The sequence below is a fragment of the Anopheles nili genome, chromosome 3 (assembly GCF_943737925.1).
Source record: "Anopheles nili chromosome 3, idAnoNiliSN_F5_01, whole genome shotgun sequence".
In the NCBI taxonomy this organism is placed as follows: domain Eukaryota; kingdom Metazoa; phylum Arthropoda; class Insecta; order Diptera; family Culicidae; genus Anopheles; species Anopheles nili.
Genome location: NC_071292.1, coordinates 68,025,116 through 68,049,490, shown reverse-complemented (window position 1 = coordinate 68,049,490; position 24,375 = coordinate 68,025,116). Strand labels below are relative to the sequence as shown.

The 24,375-nt window shown below is 46.7% G+C and overlaps 3 protein-coding genes and 1 non-coding gene across 4 annotated transcripts; 2 read left to right on the top strand and 2 right to left on the bottom strand.

Moving 5' to 3' along the window:
* The first annotated feature begins 15,432 nt into the window (after nt 1-15,432).
* LOC128723663 (cuticle protein AMP1A-like) lies at nt 15,433-16,446 on the top strand. Its single transcript, XM_053817425.1, has 2 exons — nt 15,433-15,532; nt 16,009-16,446. Exons 1-2 carry the CDS (start codon nt 15,518-15,520, stop codon nt 16,444-16,446), a joined length of 453 nt encoding a protein of 150 aa, XP_053673400.1. The 5' UTR covers nt 15,433-15,517.
* A 438-nt stretch (nt 16,447-16,884) lies between these two features.
* Trnap-cgg (transfer RNA proline (anticodon CGG)) lies at nt 16,885-16,956 on the bottom strand. Its single transcript has one exon. It is a non-coding gene; the product is annotated as a tRNA-Pro (tRNA).
* A 978-nt stretch (nt 16,957-17,934) lies between these two features.
* On the bottom strand, nt 17,935-18,369 carry LOC128723603 (cuticle protein CP14.6-like). The gene has a single exon (XM_053817361.1). It carries the CDS (start codon nt 18,367-18,369, stop codon nt 17,935-17,937), a length of 435 nt encoding a protein of 144 aa, XP_053673336.1.
* Nucleotides 18,370-21,089: 2,720 nt separating this feature from the next.
* On the top strand, nt 21,090-21,524 carry LOC128722707 (cuticle protein CP14.6-like). The gene has a single exon (XM_053816383.1). The coding sequence runs from the start codon at nt 21,090-21,092 to the stop codon at nt 21,522-21,524; it is 435 nt and encodes a 144-aa protein (XP_053672358.1).
* Nucleotides 21,525-24,375: the final 2,851 nt, after the last annotated feature.

The following is a 24,375-nucleotide window of genomic DNA, read 5'->3' as shown; positions in this document are numbered from 1 at the left end:
TTGGAGGAAAGTGGAGAAAAAAAAAACCATATTCCCATTCAATGTTGGTGGGTTGGTTCGCAGCAAAAAAAACAGGAGATAAACTATATTCATTTCCGGTAGTATTTTACGACAAAGGATGAATTTGGCATGCAGGTTTTTACTTTTCATCCGAACCATTCCGAACCAGCAGCGCTGATTGCTTTGTCGTTCGCGTTTGAATTAATTTCCACTTCCCGGAGGCCGGCGATGGTTGGTTCGTGAGTGAACGAAAATGCTTACCTTTAAATTAGCTTTCGATTTCTGCTGCCCGATCGCGTCGCTTCTCCGCTGTCAAAGTTTGTGGCGGATCGCCCGGGTTGGAATAATAATTACCGGCGTCACCAAGCGGTGGTGAACTCTTGGGTGGAAAAGGTTAGGGCCCCGAAATGAGTGGCCTCGTGCGATCGATTATTGGTGACGGGGTCGCGATCGTCATCATCGTCGTATGCCACCCTTTCCAAACCAATTTGCCCTCACCTAGCCCGAATGCAACGCGGGTTCACTTTCCTCCGTGGGCCTGGTGATGGGCTTTGGCGCAAAAGCCAGTCCCTTCGCACGCCATTTCGGGAGCGAGGGATGGCTCGTTTCACTTTCACTTTGCGCACGCACGCAGGGACGTGGGAGGCAAGTTCATGGGCGCATGCGCTTTTCCCGGGTACTCGATAGGTCAGCTTGGGCTCGTGCTGATGGACCTGTGGAGGTCATCCTCTTGAAAGGTTGATCCTCTTGAAAGAGGCTGGATCGTCTACGGTGGATGTCAACAAACACGTGAAGAAGCGGGAAAGTTTAACCGTTAAGCACAGGGAAGAGAGTTTCCATGACTATTGTTTTACTACGCCGTTCCTTAGATTCTCCAGCCGTAGAAAAAATGCTTAGAATCTCGATAAACACAATAGTACAACGAAATAAACGCTATATTGTGTCCGTATGAATCACGAAAACATTGTGTCCGTAGATTTTACTCTTTCAAAAGACGCCATTCCCTGTTGAGAAAATGTTTCGATTCAAATAGTTCATTAAACAGAATCGCCGTTGAAAATTTATTTTTCTCCATTTTAGTTTCTTCATGGTACTAGAGTGCAACGTGTTGGCTGCCGCGTGCATGAGTGGACAATTTTCGCCAGTGCAACGTGAACGTACCATGCCAGCTTTTTTCGGATGTAAAAACGCGCCTCCATCCAGCGAGAAGGAAAATGGCTTTGATGGCATCTTTAAGCCTTTCGTTCGGTCCCCCGGGTATGAGCTTAAATGTCAAGCATCGAAAACAGGCAATACAAACTTTCATTTCGGTGGCCAGCCAGTGTCTTCATTGACGTCTAATTCGTGACGGCTGCCCCGTGCGCCAACACCGAGAGAAAGGGCCCTGCCGAAGGGCCAGCTTTTGTTTATCTAATGCAATCAATGCTCGTTGCGCGCGAAGGGTCGCCACCGGTCGTTGTCACGATGCCCATCATTCGGTCGTCGGCCGTGGCCGTTTGTCGACCGTCTTGGACACCACGGAAACGCGAGACGCCACCCAACGCGATGCCTTTTCCTGCCGCCGATCGGGTGAGCGTGCATCGTTCGCTTAATTGCATCGTTTGGTGTATCGCACGTGTGAGGCAAACATCCATTTCGGGCAATGAAATGGACGGAGGAGGAACTCACAGAGAACGGTTCCCATGGGACGGAGGACACATTTCCCAAACCCACGTCTTTCGGAAGGAAGTGCAACGTCCCATCGAAAGGGAAATCGAACTGAAAAGGGAAACTTAGACGCTGGCGGTGCATTTGGTGTGACTTTTGCAGGCTGCGTTAACCTTTCGCCTACAGTGTTCGACGAACATTTCGCCACATCACGGCTTGTTGTTAAAGCTCGTTTCCTTGAAACATGAAGCGCAAAATGATGCAGAGCCAATTGAACGTGACGGTTTTTTCTTTCTCTAATTGATCCCGAAGGTCTAATAACTTCGGATCTAAAAATCGACATCCAATTTGTATGGATACGTGCACGTATAATATTATCCACCACTGTTGGTTCGTTTCTCATCCTAGAGCTGATCACAGCAACCCCGGGCACGATGGTGCATTTTATTTGTACGCTACTTGAGGCAATATTTTATTTTAACGTCCCCCCAAAGCCCAACACACGGTCACGGGCCAGCCCGGAATGGTTCATTTGCCATCGCGAGGTGCAAATGGGACGCCGGGACAAATTGAAATTTCTCTTCTTCAAATGCCAACCCCCACACCTGGGAGGGTGCCGGTTTTCTCGATGGCGTTTGACCGCACGAGCTGGGGAACGCTTAAATCGGATTTTTTATGCGAATTTTCGCTCCTGCATCGAGTCAGATAATGAAAAATCGTGCCACGCGTGTTTCGGTTTCGTTTGGTTGCCCGTCGCCGGGAGATCGTAATGTTTATTTTCAACACCTCAACAAACGGTCCAATGGTCTTGCAGATGAAGGTAAGGATCGAACTAAGGGCACGTTTGAAAGTGAGAGTAAATGGTGGTCCGGTGCTGGTGCAGCTTCTCGGGTGCATCGGATCGCCACCCAGCGGCCAACCGACGATGACCCATTTTAATGCCAAACCACAGCCGGTGGCTTTTCAGTTCCATGGCTCACACCAGTGAGGTGGGAACGATGGCCGGTTTTCCGTGACCGGTTGCGGCTGCAGGGTGTCGTTTTCGTTCCGAAGCAAGGTTTTCCCATTTCTATCCCATTGATTGGGGGATTGTGTGGAATTGCAATGGATGTTTGCCTCCCTAGGCTCGTGGTAGGGCAACGCTTCGCCGAAACAATGCAAATGAGCAACGGTGTTTGGGTTTAGTTTTTTGGGCAAATACTATGGTTACGGATTTGATTCATTTCCCTTAAACAATTGGATCGTTTTTGCCATGTTTTATGCACAAAAAGGTGTTAATGGGTAATTAAAAGCGTACCACTTATCTAGAATCTATGACCAACGATGAAATGTAGGAAAAGAAACGAGTACTCAGGATATCATTTGGAGCGATTTCATTGCTGATGAAATAGCTTTCGATTAGATACTTTTCAGCAAAATGTGATTTGTTATGCGATACTTCGTGTAAACGCAAAAAGTATAACGTGCAACATTAATCAAATGGGTTTTTTTATGTATCGTTTGGTAACGCTTCGATAAAATGAGGCCATTGTCTCAGTCAATCTCTCGTGCATTTAAGAGATATGCCCTAATGTGATAAACATTTTGAATGGAATCAACATTACTAACCAAAAGACATAGAGCTTCATTATTTAAATGCTAAGATTAACGTTTAGAGGTATAAATTATTCATAAAATCTAAAAAAAAGGATTAAGAGGATTGAAAACTAAAGTGAAGAGTTTATCATTAAGTGGTTGGACGCTAGAGTCTCCGCCTCCGTTTGTCATCTGTAGCATATGGTGATATATATTTAATCACTTTCACTTTCCGCATGTCAGCCCTTAAGACCGTGACATCTCGTACGTGCCAACGGGTTTAACATTTTTCTTTCAATGTCATTGCTGATACATTACAAGCGCCTAGTCGCAGCAAGATTGATAGCGAAACATGCGTTTAAAAGCAAACATCGTCCGGCGGTGCGGACTCCAACGACTTTGGAAAACGGTACCTTAGGAAGGGGTTTGATTTTTTACTCACACACGGAAAGCATCTCACGCACCGGGAATGAATGGCTTGCATAAATCAAACGATCACATTCCACTCCCGGAACCGAACGGGGCCGGTTGCTGATAATTATCGAATTACGAGAAACTCTTGCGGGTGCGAGGAAAAACGGCACCTCAGGGTTACATTTTTCCTTACTTGTGATATTCGCAACCCCGTTGGGGTGCCCTCGGGAAACTACTCCGTGAGTTGGCCGTTTCCTTGCGCACTTATTAAGACATATTTGTCAAGTGCAACTGTCACGATCTTTCATGTTTAGGATAGCGAAAGTGCAGTGATTTTTCCGCCTTAACCGGTTCGGAGGACGCGTTTACCGATGCAACCGCTTTGGTGTGAATTTGTTGAATTGGAACCACGTTGGTGGGGTTTGGATTTCTCTCCCCTCTATCAAGGTGTTTGCTCAGCTTGGTTGACGAGTTTGAAATCAAAATAAAAACACCACACTGCCGACCTACCGAAGGCGATACAAACGAATGAAGAAGTTGGTGGAAAACTAAAGCAAAAAGGCGGTCACACATACGAACAACAAAATTTCCTGCTGAAGCTGTAACCTCAAGGCTTCAAGTCGCAACCACAGCCTGTTACTAGTGACGACCCAAGCTTTCCGATTGCGCAGGTTCGTTGCTTGTCATCTGAGTAGTGGTGAATGGATGGTAATAAAAACAGTCTTGCATATTTTAAGAAACAGCTTTTGTATTAAAGAAAAACGATGGTATTTCAAGGCGTTTACATTCCAACCAGCGTCCTATTCTATCACTGAGATACGAGAGATGGTTTAGTTTGTGTGGTATCACCCCGATTGTAACGGAGTCCGGTTCAGTCAAGTTCCTCCGGTGGAACGATCGCCCTGCTGGGTATTGGCGAGTCATCGCGTGACCCCGAGAACCTTCTGGTCACCACCGCCGTCGATGTGGACGCCATCGCTGTAGACGTGGAGGTATCGTTTGGTCGCGAACGCGGACGATCCTCCACAGCAGCAGTTGCCGGTGCTCCCAGCAACATATCGCTCACGAGCTGGGCACAGAGCTGGAAACAGAATCCCACCGTCATAAGAATGGCGTGGACGAACTGACGTTGGGCGCGCAATATCATTTTCAGCCATTCTGGACGTTCGCGTCTCCTCCGGGGTCGCTCTGAATGATGGTGATGACTCTTGTGATGCCGTGATGATAACGTTCGATGACTCCTACTCGTGGTATCCGCGTCATATTGCTGCAAAGAGCCACCCTCGGTTGACCTTGAATCAACACGCTCCGGGCTTCCTTCTCTACTGCGGCTTCGGTGACGTCTTCGGTAACCCATGTGTGGGGTTGGTATCAACTGCCTCTATGACGCACTGTTAGAGGACAATTCCGGCTAGATCTTCACTGCCGGATCGGCCTATAACAATCGAACTCAAACAGCACGGATAACACGTTCTACCCCAACGGAACGGTGGACTTTGCACGACTACGATCGGCAAAGCGCGGCACACGATCGGGTGTTGCGTGTGAGAAAACGCCAGTACACGACCACGAAGAGGGGATGTTTCGAAGCTTTGGAGTGAACAGAAGCTCGCACCTCTACACGCGAATTGCACGGTGTGCCGCGTGTTGGAGTGTGCGTCGTGAATCGAACAATCGGATTCGAGCTCGAAAAAAAGCACCCCCATGGGGGGGTGAAACTTCTCACCAAGCTCGAGCGTCGAGTTTCCAAAGCAGATGGCCATGAAATTCTCGAACAACGTCTTCGTTGCGGTTTCTTGAACCGGTTGAACGAATGCTAGCCGACCGGGAAGGTCACGTCGGATGATCTTGAGTAGGGTGTGCGCGATTCTGTGGAATTCACCCGAAACGGGGAGCTTTTGGGGTTGGATGAGCCACGGAGGGGTTGCGATTTTTTAGTTCAGATCTGGAGCATTGTGCACAAGGAGAGAAAGTCCACGCGATCGTTTTCGCTTTCCGTTTCCGGTCAGTCGCGGTACGATTCGATTACGATATGATAACGGCTTCCGGACGCGGAATCGATCGAAATGCCGAGAAAGGCCAAAAGGAAGCGAGTGAAGGATGCTTGATTATGCCGCGTTCCATTCCAAGGCATTTCGGCGATTGTGCGTGCTTTTTATGTTTTCTGGCTTATATGACTGTATTTAATTGTACAGTTTGACAGGATGTTTTCGTGTTCACAAACATTTAGTTTGATGATGGAGAAAATGCGATACGATTTAAATGTTAATATGCTTTATGAGTCCTGAAAGAGAAAAGTAGATTTTATTGTCGGCCAGACCATACACGTTGTAGTTTGTTGGTACCATATAACTACCATCAACATTATTTTCGTTGTCAATGCAGGATTGTACGCCTTTTAAACCAAAACAACCCCGGATCTGGATGCTTTCGATCATTTCATGATAATTCACATAATTTTGTAAATTGCAATATTCTGATCAAGTAATGCATTGATGTTTGCCTACATTCAGGCTACACTAGTGCCGGAAATACTAAGTTTACTCAATCTTTAGCTAAGTAAACCCGTATTATTTGGTAGTAGATACTTACAATCTAAACATAGTACTCTGAATTATTTTATGCTTTTGCTATGCGGCGATTTTTACCCTAAATCGAGAATTGCATTCGGCATAAATGGGATCAAACTCTATGTTCCGAAAAGGGTCCCAATGGGAGCCATTATTCGAAAGGACTCTCGCCACAGCTCGTTGCGGTAGCTTTCTCTTTCATTTGCACTGATCATTTGCATAAAAACTATCATCAGTCGGTGGGATGCGGCCCATTCCCATTGTGACAGCCAGAGACGATGTGCGATCGTCCTCTGCCAGCCCGTTCCACTCGACGGAACAAGTCGGGCGTCTCTAGATAGACGACCCCGAGGGCAAGGAGGCATCGAAATGCTTTGTGTTTGCAAAACCGCGCACACCCTGGGCACTCAAGGGAGAAAAACGGCCTTAAAATCAGTGCCCACCACGAAAACAAAATCAAAAACATATGATTATCATTTTTACAACCGCCCGTCTGATTTAGCTTCATCTGGCGCAGGGAAACGAGAGCTGTGGGTTTGCGATACATTTTTTTTATAGTCTCATGTTTTTTATTCATTTTGTTTCCATCGAGACCTGAGCATGCTTCCTATGCCAGAAGGGTCCCGATGATTGCGGTTTCGTGGGTCTCTGCGCTTTGTTTGCTTGATCGACCGGAACGAAAGTCACGCGATCGATTCGAAGCGTTTGCATTCTTTCGCCGCTCTGCGTGTGTTCCTGATATGAGGGAAATGTGGTTAGGGCATTTTTTTTATTTGTTTGCTTTGTTACTGCTGTTGGCGATTCTGTCTCTGTCTCTATATGGAGCGGTGGGGCATTAGATTTAAGCGACAGCTCGATTTGTTTGCGGAAATGGCGAAACGTCCAGAAATGGGTCAGCACCCGCGTGGCGTTCGCGAATCGTTTGCACGGATATTTACTTTCCAATGCGCTTGGAAATATTATTTTTCTTCAGTTGAGCTTAATGATTTCATGATTATAGCCATTCGGTGCGGTGTGTAATTTAAGTAACTCAAAGCCAACGAATGCCCGCATAGTAAAATTGAAAGAAATAATGCCCTACGATTATTTGACCTTTTTCTGATAATTTTTCTTTGTTTACTTCTTATACAATCTCGCTAAAATGTCTCAATTATATACCTAAACTTTTGAAAAAATCGCCTACAGTTTTTGATCGTTATTGATTATTATTCAAATGAAGTCATCTTGAGCGTGTGTTTAAACAAAATTCCTTTTTCCAAGCAGTGTATGATCACTTGCTACTTCCTCGTCGAGTTCCTTGCTGCTTCCCTTAATGGTGTCGATTAAAGAAGGCCACTCTTTTTTCTTTCCCAGCCACCCAAGTTTGCTGGTAATGAGAGCGTATGCCGCCGATTTTCCACCTCGATCAACGCCCCTACGATCACGGGCGCCCGCCTTGAGCGACATGCGTCTAATTAAACTCGACCGCCTGTCGGAAAAACGGTCACCATCGCCGAAGCAGTGCGGTGTATGCATTCCTGTAAAACACCCTAATTTGCATACATTAACCGCCGCCGTCCCTCGGGGTGGGGAAAATGTGTAACCGGTGCCTTGTTGTCGCTTGCCGCCGGTGGAACAGTGAGCAAAAAAAAACAGCTAGCTCCCGATAACTCCCGAAGTGCGATGTGTAAACCCATGCAACGGAAATGCTACTGTTTGTGCGCCACTTCACTACGGTAGAGCCGTATAACAAGGTAGCCACACGCGCGATGGGTGTGTCCTGCAAATGGCTTTCTTTACTGCCAGAGGACGCCGAAGGTTGGCACCAACTAAGTGGCTGCAAATTAGAGCCCGTTGACCGCTCGCGTTGGCCGGATTTTCCTGCTACTCCCGAAAGGATACGGTCACGTTGGATGAAATTGCAGTCCGTGGATCGATTATGGTAATGTGGCGTGATCGTGGTGTTGGGTGCGTCGAGCTTTGACGCGTACTCCTCTGTTTGCTGGTGCGCTTCGGGGTGTGAAAATCAAGGGCAGACAATGTCGCTCAGGCAAGGGTTTGATTGAGCTATTAGGCGAGGAACAACAGGACGCAGATATGGAGCGTTTCGTGTGACAAGTGACATGGTGTTAACATGATCATGACGGGGCATCGAGGGAAATTGATTTTTATCTCTCTCGATCAGATCATCCGATGGGCCGTACTACATGCTAAGGTAAAGGCAAATATTTTATCATGAATACTTTAATTGAAAACGATCGGATATGTAACGAATAGTTGAAAATTTCTGTGAATAGGAATTGATGTTTTAACTAACAGCACAAGTACGTAGTATCTCACGAATTGATTTTAAATTCAATACTTTACACCTAAATTAATTGGAAAGGTTTTTTCCAGTAGTATAATAGACGAAAGAGCTCATGAAATGTTATAAATGATGATCATTGAAATTAAAGCCCTCATATTTACCTTTTTCTAGCGTTTCACCACATTTGTTACGATGTATTGAGCACTATTTGAATGACTGAATGGACCGACAAATAACAACCGATCGCATTTTACGGTTGTTAATAGCATTAAACGTAAAGCTAATTTGATCACCCATACCTGCAACAACTAATGCACTCCCATTTCAATTAACTCCCAATTCCGGCCATCATTAAACCGACAAGTTGGTGTCTAATAAACTATCATTAAACGCTTCGGCAACGAGAGAAAGAAGGAGCATTAGAAAAAAAAAAGCTGGGCACAGGGAATTATGGGCTCCCTTTCGAGTCCCCGGCATAAACGGTTGGTAAAAGCCCACGCTGGGTGTCCGAAGGGCGCTCGATTCAATTACCGCCTGTGGAATGTCTTCCCATAAATAAATGCACACAATTGCAGCCCGTCCCGTTGCCAGGCACGGTGACACGTGATACCACGCGGGAAGTATCTAACGATGGTGGGGTGGGATAAAATAGAGAAAAAACAACTTCCAAGTAGCTTTTTCCTAAGATGGCACAGCTCACCAGGCTGTCGATGGGGTTCCGATCGACTCGAGGGGAGAAACTGATCGATGTCTGCCGCTTTTCTCGCCTCTCGGACGGGCCTGCTAGCAGTTCCAATATTGTCGTCGTAAAGTGGGAAAAGAAACGGGGGCGAATATAAAAACCGATACTCGAAGGGTGCTCCATCACGGTGCTCGTGGTGCTGCGCGGCTTCCTACGGACTTAATTTTGATTTAATTTATTAGCTTGCACCGCACCACCATTAGTAGTATTTTTATTCACCTCACTCCGGCACCAATTTCTCACTCTCACACCATCAGGGCTGGCACCATCCAGGCACCGGGTGGCTTTAATGTATGCGCGAGGGCTGAAAAAGTGTCCCATACCCAGGTGGGTCGTAAAAGTGCGTGCATTGGTGCAGACCAGCGTTGAGGGCTCTTGGCACCCTTAAAACGCGAACCGCACGCTATTTCATAGAGTTCTCTCTATCTCACCCACCGGGGGGTGGCTAAACCAGTTCCATAAACCGCGGGCGCTCGGGTGGGCAAAAGTGACAGCGACTAACACTTTTACTTGAACTTGAAAGTTCATAAAATCCGAAAGCGAAATTCATGCGCCCTGCCAGGGAAGGCCGCATGTGCGCTCGTGAAGAACTTGACCACGAGTTGGCTCGCCATTGGGCTGGTCCGGTGGATGTCTGGGACCCTTGAAGGTGGACCCAAGCAGTCGGGGCCACAGCTGAAACATGACGCCCCTGGGCGACACGAGGTCCCGTTCGATCGGAATGATCGTACGTTGTTTGGTGGCGTTTTCTATCCTTTCTGCGTGGACGGCTAGTTCTGTGAGCACGTGACGGTTGGGAAGGCGGTTGTGGTGTTTGCATAAAAAAATGAAGGCAAAAAAGCTCACAGACGCAATGAAATTGGCGCATAAAGCAAGCGGTCTGCCTAGGGATAACGTTTGCTGCTAGCAGAGTAAGGTCGTTCGCATTTCGCATTTGCGTAAATCAATTTCTAAAACGTGCAATTTTAAACAAGCCCAACATGAGTGGTTAACTTTATGTGGACTAGCGATGGAGGGGATTTAGTTGCAGTAATATCCGTTTATTTTGTTTAAAAATCTTATTTAACTCTATCTTGAATCACTTCGCTTGAGTTGCTTGTAATTTGGACCATTTTTTCCACAACCTAATACAAGATACAATCTCCCTGGAGCCACTCGAGTTGGTACACCTGCGGTAACAATGCCATCCAGAGGCGCACTCTCTCAACGCCAAATGTGTGAAGTAATCAAAGGGACAGCCTAAGTAGCTAACAAAAAAATAAAACCCTCCAGCCATCGATGGCAAACACTTCCAAAACCGCCTTTGTCGATGATCATGATTATCGATTACAGGCCCTTTCCCAAACGAAAAATCGCTCCCGCTCAGGCTCCCGGCACTTTGCAAGATCACCCGGGTAATCTCTTCATCCCGCAAACGGTTTGGAGATTGGAAATAAATTAAAAAACCCTCGTCCTCCGCCGAGCAACACCACGGGACTCGTTGCCAAAAGTCAGCGAACCTCCGAACTCCTCCCGACCATCCCGACCATCCCGACCTCCCGTCCACCGTAGCGAATTGATTAAGTCGTCTCGTTTTGCCGGCGAAAGATTAGAAGAAAGACCCGCCGATCGTTGGAGTTGGAAGGCGGTGGATGACGAATGGCGCCCCGGAACGGATCCCCACCGAGCCTAGGGAGGCTCCCCGAAAGCGGACAGTGCCTAATCCAGCACGCGAAAGCCCAGTTCGATCCCGTTCGATCACCCCTGCCCGAATGCCCTCTGGGGTTTGGGGGTTTTGGGAAAACGGCGTCACCGAAGCGAAAGTGAAACGGTTCGCAACCGATCGACCAATGGGCGGTGGGTGGTAGCTCCCGCTGGGGCTGAGGGTGGGCATTGTAATCAATTTAAAGTAGCGGTGCTCAGGGTGCGCAAGCTGCAGAACGTCAAACAACGGCCGGGGCTAATCCACCGAAAAAAGTGAAGTGGAAAAAACTTTCACCAAATGGGAGGCCGTCAAAATAGAGCCTGTCGGGAAATGGCCTAGGGGGTAGCTAGGGGTTGCGCGTGAACCCTTTTCCGTGCGGGGGGTTGGCCCATGGAGCCTTGTTTTGCATACCCATCTTTCAGAAGGTTTTTTGGGGAGGGTTTGAATAAAAAAAAAAACACCCCATCCCACTCCAATGATATCTGGCTAATCTGTTCAGCAGGGCGTTTCACAACGTTTCGGGCAAACGCTGACCTTGACCGCAATGTAGAGAGCCCGGTCTGGCTGATGGAGGTGCTCCAAAAGCTGGCGAAAGAGTTGATACAGCTGCTACCTGCTCGATTGTATGTGTGTGAGAGAGACTGTACATTTTTTTCGCTTTTATTCGCATATTTCGTGGCTACATTTCTACAACCCACCGAGCGTGTGTAAATTATGATTTTGAGTGGCCACTTTGGCGAGCCTTTAGGTCCTCTTTCATCGAGGTTCGTGGCTTGCTTAGATTGTTGTGAAGAGCTTTTTTCCCCTGGGAACGTGCTGGTGACATTCAGATAATTTTCCTTACGTCCATGCGTAGAGGAAAGTCTGCGTGCAATTTGCGAGCCATTTCCGTGATCGCTCAAGGCATGCGTCGGTCCTCACGGGCGCTGGAAGAAGGTTTCGTTTTCTACTAATTGTACCGGATTTTACGATACCGGTGAGGCGGCGGATAATCCGGCTTATCAAAGGGAGCTCGTTTACGCGATTGACCCGCGTGGCTCGTCTTAGAAAGCGAAAGTGCCATTCGCTTTCGGGCGAATTGCACGTGGCGTCGGAATGTGGTTACGAAACGGCGAAATAAAACGCGACCCGGGCGCTTTGGGATTCGCATTTGAATATATGTCCTACGAGTTTATTGTTATGTTGGACATTGTGTAAACCACCCAATGCGATACTCGGGGTTGTACGGTTTTGTTTCGATGGAATAATTAAGCTTTATGATCCAAATTTCACCAGCGCTTTGATTGTTAAAATGGCGTCACATCTTTTTTAGTTCGTTCCTCCGTTCGTCTTTTTAGTCGTGATGCAATTGTGGAAACATAGTAATATTGCACTTTGAATGTTTGAGGATTGCTTGCATATCATATTTTCTATTTATGATAATCAAGTATGGTGTGATTTAAACACGTTTATAAATATCATAGATACTGCTTCAAGTGATGTGGCAACATAAATAAAATGGGAAAATATGATTATATTAAAAACTACACTAAAACAAGTATAGAAAACAGAACAAACCTTCTGTGTACGTAAGTTTTTTAGCAGACGAAGTACAGATGGTATACGAAAGCCAAAGAATATCAGCCCTCCAACAGTGATACGATGGTAAGCATAAATAACATCCGACCTAGGCATGGCGAGATGCAGAGCACACATTCGCTGCGGATTCTCGTTTCATTCCATGGGGCATGGTTCGCGTGCTGTCCTGCAACAAACCACGCCACGGATCCCCAGGAGGTGGCATGTGAGTTCAATTTAACGCCATTGCCGGCTTCTTGTTGACCCTTTCGGTTCTCTCGGGTGCCACGACCAGCCCCTTATGACACGCGGTGAAAGTCGCGATAAATCAATGCTTCGTTGTAGCGACGGAATCGCAACCAATCTGCGATCGAACTCGGCCGGGTCAGGATGGAGAGCGGTTGCAGCAGCTGGAAACGTAAGATACCGTTTAAGTACTGGCGATATGATATATTTAATTGAGAATTTGTTAATTAATTTGTAGGTTATTCCGTTCATTTCGAGCAACAAAAAAAAACCAACGGCATAAATTAAATGAATGCACTCGTTGCTGGGAAAGAATAAATTCCAGCGAAACTTTACGAGGTTATTTTCCATCCATTACCAAAACGATACGGTGCAAGTAAATTTCTCAATAATCTCATGACACAATTCCCAGCGATCCTGCAGTGCAGTAAAAAGCACGGGATTCGATTGCATCGAAACTGGGGTAAGGAATTCCGCTTTATCGGCGCACTGGCATCGCTCGTAATAATTCATTCACCATTAATCGGGCGCATCCATCGTAACAGTGACCGTGTTTCTGCAGTTTTCATGCTTAAACCATACCGACAAGGAGCGCACATCCGATGGAAGGCGTGAAATATGAAGCGTCATGTTCGTTTATCGGAATAATTTTAAAAGAAATCTCTATCCGTAGCTGACTGCACCTCCGTCTCGCTTTCTATTTGTGCCGGTCTAGTTGTGTGTCGTTCTTGAGTCGAGTGACTGGGCAGTGTTGAAATCGCGTTTCATTGCCGATTCGTGTTTGATTGTCTTTTTCTCATTTTAGCAATACCTCCGAAAGGATCTTTATCGGGCGCATTTACATCGCGAGGGTGTCGCTCGAGTGAATTAAGACCTGAGGCTGCTCGATAACGCCTCTTGTTTGGATGATCTTTTAAGCTTAAAACGAAACTGATCGCACTGCGTGAAGGAAACGATTTATTTTTGCGATTTTGCCAAAAAAAAATCCACCCCCTCAAGGCCGTTTGATGGGAGGAGAATAATCGTGTTCGGTCGCAAGCCCAATCCTATTTCCATAATTATGCATGCCTAGTGCGCGGCAGGGTGTGTTCTTGTCCAGCTGGGGTTTTATTGCTACAATCAAACCGTGATAGGAGATGTGAATGGGCGACGACTTTTTGATGGGTGTTGTGGTCGAACCGGGAAGCGATTTGATAAGCGAAATGTCATAGGTATTCGATAGAATTGCTGATAATTTATAATATCTCTAACAAATTTCATATTCATCTACAATGAAGTGCATTGTGAAAATTTGCAAGAAATTCAAAACAGGCTTAAACCCGTCTGCATAGGAAGCTAGTAGATAGTGATTTATTTTTTCAAGTTAATGGTGAATCCTAATATTCATGTTGGTTTTCTTCTGAAAAATCGAGACACTGTCAACCAAAACACATCAAAGCTAGTTGAGTATTCTAATCCATGAGAATGGTATAAGCTCAACCATTAATGAATGTCGTCATCCTTAGGCGTTCTACAAACTGCATTTAAATTATTTATGAACCTTAAATGCAGGTTCATTTCAATAACCCATTTTATATCTTCTTGTTTCGTCCCCGCAAAAAAACACGGCGCGAGCACGAATGTCCACCTGTAGACATACCTTATTAAAAGAGTAATTTATTGCTTGTTATCGTGTATTATCTGATGATCTATTGTTCGCTTCGCCAGCAGTGCACCAAAGTTCTTATCGTGGATTAATCACCTGCTGCAATCGTTGACAGTTTTTCATTAACACCCGCGTTGCATTAGCCAACCCTCGGAGCCGTTGTGAGGAAAAGAGAAGCGAAGATCTTCTGCATTCCCTCATTTTAACAAATTCGCACTAACCATGCGGTCCGTGCCGATCGGATTGGTCGATATAGTTTCCTAGAGTGCCTAGATCCATCGGTCAGGGTCAACAGGTGTTTTGGTTGCGTGCCAAAAAAAAAAAGCATCATAGCAACCGGCCCCGTACCATACCAAATGCCAAGCACGGGAGCGGAGCGTGACATCTTCCAGCAAGGAAACCATTCACAGATTCGAGCCGCTCGAGGAGATGATATTTAAATTAGCCTACTAGGTTACTACAGCAAAAAAATTAGCTAGTCTATTTGGATGGAATGGTGGGTTGGTGAGCGCGTCGAAGAGATTCGTTTGTAAGAAGAAATGCGTGAAGATGCTCCTTGGGCGCGTATTGGCAAGCCTGGCAAGCCTTGGCGAGTCGATGAAATGGCGATGAAATGTAGCTTTTGGGAATAATTTTATGCACGCTCTGAACCGGATCGACGCTAGAGCTAGAAGCCGCAGATGCCGGCGTAGAGGCCGGCCACTCCGGCAATAGAGGCGAACGATTTGTTTTATTTCACGGATTTTTTTTTGGTCGCATGTTTGCGGCTCGATTTAAATGGAAGCTTCTGCGTATGGGTGGGCATCTTGGGTCATCGCTCATCGCAGCTTTCAGGACAGTCGAACGAGGAGGCTGGAGTTTGGGATGGCTGACCCGGGTGTGAATACTAATCGGGTACGAATTTTGCAAGTCCGCACGATCACAGATCCTTGCGACAGCTTCGGCGTCTTGGTGGGATGAAGGACGATGCGCTGGGAAAATGTGTCTTCTGATTATATAAAGCACATCAAATCGAACCGTTATCGTATCAGTCGGTTTCGGGAGCTTCTCAGTATAGCACGGGTCTTCTCGAGTGTTGCCAAGTGTCTTCAGGACTAACGAACCAGCTTCTGCTTGGAGTAGATCGAATCGTCCCTGCAAACAAATCAGAATGTTCCGAAAATTGGTGAGTTTCTTTGAAAGTGAACCGGGTTAGTGGCGTTCTCGAGTGAAAGTCGATAAAGTTCTTCCAACAAGGATCCAAGGTGCAAACTCGTACCGGAAGTCCCTCATACCGTACTACCTACCGGTGTGTAGGCCTGCACGTTCCCTGTGCCCAGTTCCAGCACACCAAACCTAAAGGGGTACTGGTTTTGTGATGAAGTAATTCGCATTTTTTCTTGCCGCTGACGCCGCTGCCCCATTCGCTAAAGAAAATGCGACTAACTTCCTCGCAAAAGCTGACCGCAATAACCGGCGGTGTAGCACGGGCAAGTGGGTGATATCGGAAACGTCCAGGCACTCAGCTCGGGTTGACAACAGTTGTCAAACGTTGTAAAGGGGTAGAGCTTTTAGTACACTTGTCGTATATACTTAGTACAATGTCACCAATCACATGGAATGGTTCTTCTCGGGGTTGGGCTTTGTCCTTTCGGCTTGCAGATCGTAGCATCGCTCGTGGTTTCGTTGGTCGTGGCCCTCCCACAACGATCACTGTCCCGTGGTGGAGGTGGTGGTGGTGGCGGTGGTGATGATGCTGGAGCGGAAACCCTCGCCCAGGATACGGTCATCAACGCGGACGGCTCGTACACGTACAATTACGAGACGAGCAATGGCATTAGCGCGTCGCAGGCGAGCAACGATGGCACCAACGCCAACGGAAACTTCGCCTTCACTGCTCCGGATGGCCAGCGGTACGAGATTGTGTACGTGGCTGACGAGAATGGCTTCCAGCCGCAGGGCGCTCATCTGCCGACCGAGCCGCCAGCACCTGACCACGTCATCAAGATGCTTGAGGATATGCGCGCCAACCCGCCAGAGGGCGCTGACATTGAATCCCTGGACGCTACTCTTAACAGGCTCCGGGCTACCCTTGGCTAAGTCAGCGACGAGATAATGGTGGTGTAGACGCACCACAACACCTTCCAGACCCATAGCTCGAGCTGTTCTAGGACTGGAAAGGTGGAATTGTACAGCGATAGATAAAGGATGCACGTGCACAACACAATGTGTATACATACTAGTGACAAAAATAAAGCCTCGCCATTTTGTTCGGGAACATTCACGGTGTTGAGACGTTTGGTACCCTCGATGACATTCGATAAATGGTATTTATTCCATTAAAAGGATATTCAAAGTAAAAGTCTGATTGTCTCAACAAATTTCTGTAAACTTGACATTAGTCACCGTTTCTTAATCTAAGACAGCTTTATCTTAGTTGTTCAAGTTGGTCGAAGAATTGTGTGTAACGTACTGAGACCTCTTTCAAAAATGAAACGATCTAACTGTTTAAAAAACAAAGTATCCTTGTACAACAATGGGCTCGTCCGGGATTTGAACCCGGGACCTCTCGCACCCGAAGCGAGAATCATACCCCTAGACCAACGAGCCACACGAAACAATAGAAAATAGTACCTCAACAAGATCCCTTTCACCAGCATCCGAGGGTCCATTTGGTTTGGACCCCTGGTAGATTGATCCTTGAATTGTGACAAGATTATCTACAAGGCATTGCAAAGAACTACTTCAATGATATAGCCGATATTGATTGCTTCCAAGCTTCATTTACGAGTGTTCAATATAAACCACAAAGAGGTCTCTCTCAAACCTCAATTTTACTGCAAAGACCGAGGCGCGCTCGAGTCCAATTTTAGGCTCGAGCCCCGTATTGCTGAGAGAGAAAAAAGCAATATCCGAACATTCCACGTTACTTTCTCTTGGGGCTGATCGTGAGAGGTGTTTTTCCCCCACCCTGGTCGGATCATTGTCGATCTGGCTCTCATTTCATGCCCACCGATCTTGAAGTCCAAATCACGCGCAAGCTGAAGGTTTATTTCTGTAAGCAGCATAAGATTTAAGAGGGGGAAGGTTTGAGCTTGAATCAGTTACAATAAATTTTTGACCCATACGGTAAAAACGGCAATGGTGTGCTTTAATAGGATGTTGGTAGGAATGTTCTTTAGGACACAAGCGATTGTTGTTTTCTCCTTTAAAAATAGTGCAATAAACATCCTTTAGGGTAAATGGAAAGAAAATGGAGCAGCGAAATAAAAACTGTAGCAAACATAATAGTAATAAAAGTATTATTAAATATATGAATGAAATTTTCAATGATTATTTTTAAATGATGCAATCTTTTCGGATAATTTGAGAAATACTATCCAAAATGCAAGCAAAGAAATCTAAACGCGCCACGATAATATTTCACAACGGGTTTTTATTTCATGTCCGATTGGATAACAAACAGCGCTCAACAACGTAATTCAATTGTTCTACTTAATTCTAACCGCGCGATCGGTCGATGAAGGGCGAGTGATGGAGCGAGATGAGATGCGATGCGATGGTCCGAATCTGATGGAGCCGGCGTTCTCAGTGCTGTCGCAGACGAGCGAGCGTAGCGTCCAAAGCCTCAAGACTGAAGTCTGGCTGATCCCGAGGTGGGTTAGCGCGGATCTGCTCGAGCGAACGAAGCACGTGCTCAGGAGTCGGTGGTGGCGTGGGCAGATGGGCACCCTCCGGTCGGAAACCGTTCTCATCGGCCACATACACGACGCGATACTGCACGCCATCAGGTCCGGTGTAGGAGTAGGCTCCGTTGGCACTGGCCGCACCAAGTCCTTCCTCGTGGGCAGCAATACCGTTGCTCGTCTCGTAGCTCCAGCGGTAGTGGCCATCGTCCTGCAGCACGTTCTCGTACGACACGATCTGGGCGTGAGCCTCCGGGTTTGCCTGATGGGCACGATCGAGCGGTCCAGCCGAGACACCGGCGGCCACAGCCAGAACGGCGAGTACGAATCGGAACATGGCTGGTTGAGAGTTGAGTGGCTAAAAAGGAAGCTGTGTTGTCTTGCGATGCTGTGGTGCTGCTGAATGATGACTTCTGACAGAATGGGTTCACTTTATATACCTCGAATCTGGACTGGTAGACCCCCGTTTAAACCGAAAAACCCACCCCACGTCTAGACAGACACCTCGACTGGCCACACAATCATCGCTTGTTATTACATCAGCTGGATTTTAAGATTTCAGATCGGCACCCCGAAGGATTGACGAGGTCAGTTTTGGCCGTGGACGCCGGCTTCCTTTCAAATTTCTTTCGCGGCTTGCTCACGCACGAGCACGTACACGCGGGCACACGCACCAGCCCAGCTTAATCGCACCTAAAACGCCCAAACGTGACCAGCCTGGCAACAGTCGCTTGGCCTACTGCGATTCGAACTCAGGGCTTTCTTTCCCGCCGGCATGGAAGGGCGAAGGATCGATATGATGGAGCTGTCCGCGAGTCGGAAAAGCAATCATTTTGCGGGGCAGTGCCGTTTATCGATCGCATTATGGCACTTGATCGGCGCGATTGTTCCTCGATCGACCCCTGTACCACCTGTGCGCGCTCACAATCTGACCGGTGCCCATAAAAGTGGAGCGGTCTTACTTTTTCTGTTCGTTTGTTTGTTTTATTTCGGCACGAATCGACGCGGTTTGCAATAGAAAGACTTGCCCGCCAGCGCAAGCGACGAACCCTTGGTTCGCGGTCGGGCGTGTCTCGGTCAGTTGGAAAGGACCCGCATGTTTCTGGTGGCGCATGTTTCACCCGGGCGAACCGGGTCAATGTCAACGGTTGGCGAATATTTTTTGTTCGCACATTATCTTGCGGTTTTAATTATTCGCCTGCACATGTTTCGTCTCGCACGTTTGGTTCGGTGGGCCTGGTGGGCCGAGCCCAGCATCCCGATCTGTCTGGGGTGTTCTACGTGTGCCATGTGTCAATTTTTGCCAATTTTTGGACTGCCATTATAGCCAACAACTCATACGCACCCGCATGCCGGACGGTGGTTGACCTCAGTGTCGGGATTCGACGGGTGCGAGGAAGTATGCCGACTGGTCGGCATGTTCGACGGCGTGTTTTCTGGTCGATTAGCTGGCTTAAGCTGTCAAAGAGAGGGATTAGAGGAACCGCTCGTGGTCGCCCTGGAGAAGGCCATCTGTTGTGTCACTCGGGCGTGATATACCAGACCACTAGTGGCTAGCTGAGTTTTTGGAAGTTGCGAGTAGCAAAGGCTGGTAGTGCTTGTCGGAGTGGCCTGATTTGGGCGATGATTTGTGGTTATTTCGGGCACCAGCATGGGGTGTGTATATTAGCAAGGCTGAATGCGGTAGTTATTGAGTTACCACCGGCAGGACTAATTTCAAGGTGTAAATCGAATTTCTGCAAGCCATTTTTTATGGTTTGAAGGTACGAATTGAGTGAATTGAAATGCGATTGCAATCAGTCCTTCACACGCTTTCAGAATTGAGCATTTCCAGACATTTGAAGCAACGATATAAAAAATCAACGAAATCAAGCAACCAGTAAAATTAAATTCTTTAATTTCAACTCTACCCAGAGGAATCCTATTACATGACAATAATAACAAAGATAACTTACATTGTAAAAAGGTATTTTAAATAATTGTTTTTTCGTCTCTAGTAAAAATACTTTGGATTATAAAGGCAAAGATCATTAAAATACTTTAAATTAAAGTTCTTTTTCATTATTGGCAGAATTCTTTACTGTTTGCAGCTAAACATTTAAGCATCACAGCATTTCCATTTTGTATCCGTTTTAAAGAATACTATCTCCCAAATTACCTCACATTATATGCAACTCTTGCAAGAATGCGGATTTCGCGAGTTACGCAATATCAAATCAAACCCAACGTGTTGAACATAATCCAGCTATTAAAGCTGGCAACACAATCGCGTCACACAAATTCCAGCCCATCACAGCCCCGTGTCGGCTTAATCCCGATAAGCAACGCTTTATCCTTTCTTGGAAACCATGTCTCTGACCACGATCAGGTCACGTCGATTGTTGCATCGTTAGGATCGGACATTCCTCGGATACTTCGTTCCTTCACCTGCAGGCATTGGGTGGACCTCCCCGTGAGCGAGTGTCGACCCAGCTCATTAATTTATTATACACCTGTTCCGTCTCCTTCCCCACCGAAAGCTCCACGGGTGGAATGGAAAATAGCCTCAAAATGATGCTGAGCTTATTGAGCACGTGAGCCGCACCACCGAAAGAAATGACTTCACCCTTCACGCACGTAATCCTCTAATCGATCGCGATGGATTGTGCGGTTCATAGGCGGTCCATATGGGCGTCCTGACCGGGTTAGAAACTGGTCCGTGTAGGTTAGCAATGATTAGCCGCCCAAATTCCCCCACGTGCGGGCGAGTGTTTTAATGAAAATTTAATCAATCACCTCCTGCGTTGGTGCCGCGTTTCCATTTGTAGCAATGGTTACTCTTGACCTTGGCCCTGGTGAGCAGTTGGGGCGAATGGCGCTCCATTCGCTTCGGCAAGCTTTTGGTTAACGAGGTCGGGCGTGGTTTGGGGCGTGGTGTTGTCGTTGCACGATGCAAAATTTTGGAAGCCGGTATAAATTAGGCAACTAGAGCAGTTGTCACCATCAGTTGCAACCAGTCGTTCAACGTCGATTCATTAGCGAGTTTTGCTCCGAAATTCTCCCATCTCACAACCAGCCATGTTCCGATTCGTACTCGCCGTTCTGGCTGTGGCCGCCGGTGTCTCGGCTGGACCGCTCGATCGTGCCCATCAGGCAAACCCGGAGGCTCACGCCCAGATCGTGTCGTACGAGAACGTGCTGCAGGACGATGGCCACTATCGCTGGAGCTACGAGACGAGCAACGGTATTGCTGCCCACGAGGAAGGACTTGGTGCGGCCAGTGCCAACGGAGCCTACTCCTACACCGGACCTGATGGCGTGCAGTATCGCGTCGTGTATGTGGCCGATGAGAACGGCTTCCGACCGGAGGGTGCCCATCTGCCCACGCCACCACCGACTCCTGAGCACGTGCTTCGTTCGCTCGAGCAGATCCGCGCTAACCCACCTCGGGATCAGCCAGACTTCAGTCTTGAGGCTTTGGACGCTACGCTCGCTCGTCTGCGACAGCACTGAGAACGCCGGCTCCATCAGATTCGGACCATCGCATCGCATCTCATCTCGCTCTATCACTCGCCCTTCATCGACCGATCGCGCGGTTAGAATTAAGTAGAACAATTGAATTACGTTGTTGAGCGCTGTTTGTTATCCAATCGGACATGAAATAAAAACCCGTTGTGAATTATTAACAAAGCTGGTTTTGTTTATTCTAAACATGAAAGAATGAACTTTTCATAAGATTTTTTATTCTTTGCAAAAGTATTTTTATTTTTTGTGACGCAATTTGGTGTAGATCTTTTTGCCAGAGAATTCTGGAAATGCATTGAAATGCCAATGGAAAGGCAAGGACTGAATACTTTAAAAACTCAAAATTCCCTCCTCCCAAGCCCCTGTAATGACATAATTCTTTCCCTGACCTAGTTCGGCCGTCTGCGTTCATTCCGGCAGCGAACGTTTGATAATTGATTGCATCAATTAAGCGAAACATACACGCGGTAGCGTTTGCGCCACCCGCTGTGCAGTGATTTTCGAATCCCTTTTTGTTTCGTGTCTCGTTTGATTCCTTTTCCTGCAGGAGAAACTTGAAAAGCAGGAAAGAATTTTTCGAAGCCCCTTTTTGCTCTGGTATGAAATTCCATGAGCTAAGTGGCGGGAGAATGTAGACTCTAAGGGAATGCAATGATATTTTTTCGTCTCGTGCGACAATCAACGGTCGATCGCTGGAAGAAAGTTTGCTAGGACCGATTGGGTGTGAGAGAGATCGAAAGAGATTCTTTGGCATCCACCTTGATTGTTGGCTTTTTACTTTTACGCGACCACGAGACTACGAGTGCAGTTGCTCTTGCTAATTAAGGTCAACCGTTTCTGCAATTGCCGGACTTTCTGAGTCCAAACTTACCCTTATGCTGTCGTTACTTATCAATGTGTATTGCGTCATGTTGATGCACTTTAGTTCGTGATGTACTACATTGGCAACGATACTATGGCTACTCTCGTCACTTACACACATTCAAAACTAAGTCACAATTTGTTGCAATCAACAGGTTGATCACTAATTTTCCTTACCTGGCATTTCCGAAAAGCCGATTGTAAAACGCCAGAAGGTATGCAATTTGTTTCACAACGAAGGAAAATATCTCGAAAAAAACTGAGGGGTGCATCAATGGTTGCCGATAAGTTAATGCTGCTAAATTTCGGTTGACTGGGTTGTGGTTTAATATTAAACAGAGGCATCAAATAGCTGAACTCATAGAAATTATCGTAAGTGTATTATTTTTGTTAAAATTGTTAATTTAAGACAATAAGGATACGTTGAAATGTACTAAAAGTTTGAGTTGTTCTTGTCATTGTAGGTAGCATTCGACATAATATTAGAACTATGAAATGATAGAAAATTCCTTGGGAGTAAAAATTGCGTGATCATTCATATATTTAAACCAAAATGTGCCATCAATGATTCACTAGAAACATCGTCGAAGATTTAAAAATAGTTTTCTTGACCAAGGTAAACACTCCCAGAGTTTGCACAAATATTGGCACAACTATGGCACTTGGGCATCTGCCATTTGGCAGAGTTTTGGTTATGAAATTCTAACGCTCGAGGTGCTTTCTATGCCATCAATTCTTCCCCATCGCTTCACGGTGCTGGCCGTCAATATTGACACATTCAATAAAATTGGAGCTCCTTCCAGACACCTCCCAATAAACATGCCACCTGCTGAGCTGATGGCGCGTCACAATCGATGCATTCCTCAATGCATTCCAGCATTTAATGGCTTAGTCTTAGCAGTTTTTTGTGCATATTTTCAAACCGTCAGAACCTTCAATTTGATATTGACAGCATCCACCACAGCATCTCGGCCATTCGCTGCCCTCCACAGCTCCCTCGATCGCGGAAGACCAAATGTCACCAAGGTGGAGCAGATTTATACCACCCGAATTGGGCCCAATCTCGTGCGGGAAGGAAGCAGACGATGACCGATGCGCGGTTAGCTGAGGTGCGCTAAATATGAATTAAGTAAATCACCTCGGGCACACCAGCACGACCCGGGGGTGAGTTGCAATGCCAAATGCACACCCTCCCTAGCACCAGCGCCTAGTGACGGTTCATAATTGGACACAAATTTGGGAAATAAAATTTGCACCGACACCGGGCAAGGTCACGCCCGTCAGAAGGAAGAACGTCTTCGAGACGAGATGGCAGCGACATCTTAATTGGGTCGTAAAGATATACTCTTTACAAGCAGAATATCAGGCACGTGGAGTAGAAGCGTGAAAAGGGGGTAAATGGCTTTGTGTTAGTTTGTGGGCTCTGTTTCGTCACTGAACCGGCATAGGAAAATTATTCCACGCGAGCTAATGCTGCTCATCTTAATAATCTACTTCTTGACATAGCCTTTGATCGCATGAAACGAAGTTTACCTTTAAGCTAGTGCTACCCCTAGAATTAGCATTGTTTTTCATCTGTTCTATTTAACGGTGTGTCAATTACTCGAGCTTTCGTGGAACACTTCTCAATCGCCCGTTGAGTAAATCCTATACATCCTCTCCTGGGCAAACTGAAGCACGTCGCCAGCGATTGATCCAATATTTGCTCTCCCCTTCCCGGGCAAATGATCGCGATCGATCGAGCGCGGTTCCGGATGTTGGATAAGTTCAAGGTTCCCGGCCGATCGAACAACTCGTCAAGCCGCTGAAAACGCAAAAGCTCACCCCAAGCGTGGTGCTTTTGAAGACGAACCGATTATGTGCGTTTCTTATTTATTTTATTTCTTCGAAAGAATTTCGCCGATATTATTTAAGGAATTTTGATCGAAATAACTCAGTCCTCGTCGAAGTTCGCTAATCAGATGCAATTAGCGCTGGA

Excerpts from the sequence above, each read along its gene's own strand:
- LOC128723603 (XM_053817361.1), bottom strand. The coding sequence starts at position 18,369 with ATGTTCCGATTCGTACTCGCCGTTCTGGCTGTGGCCGCCGGTGTCTCG.
- LOC128722707 (XM_053816383.1), top strand. The coding sequence starts at position 21,090 with ATGTTCCGATTCGTACTCGCCGTTCTGGCTGTGGCCGCCGGTGTCTCG.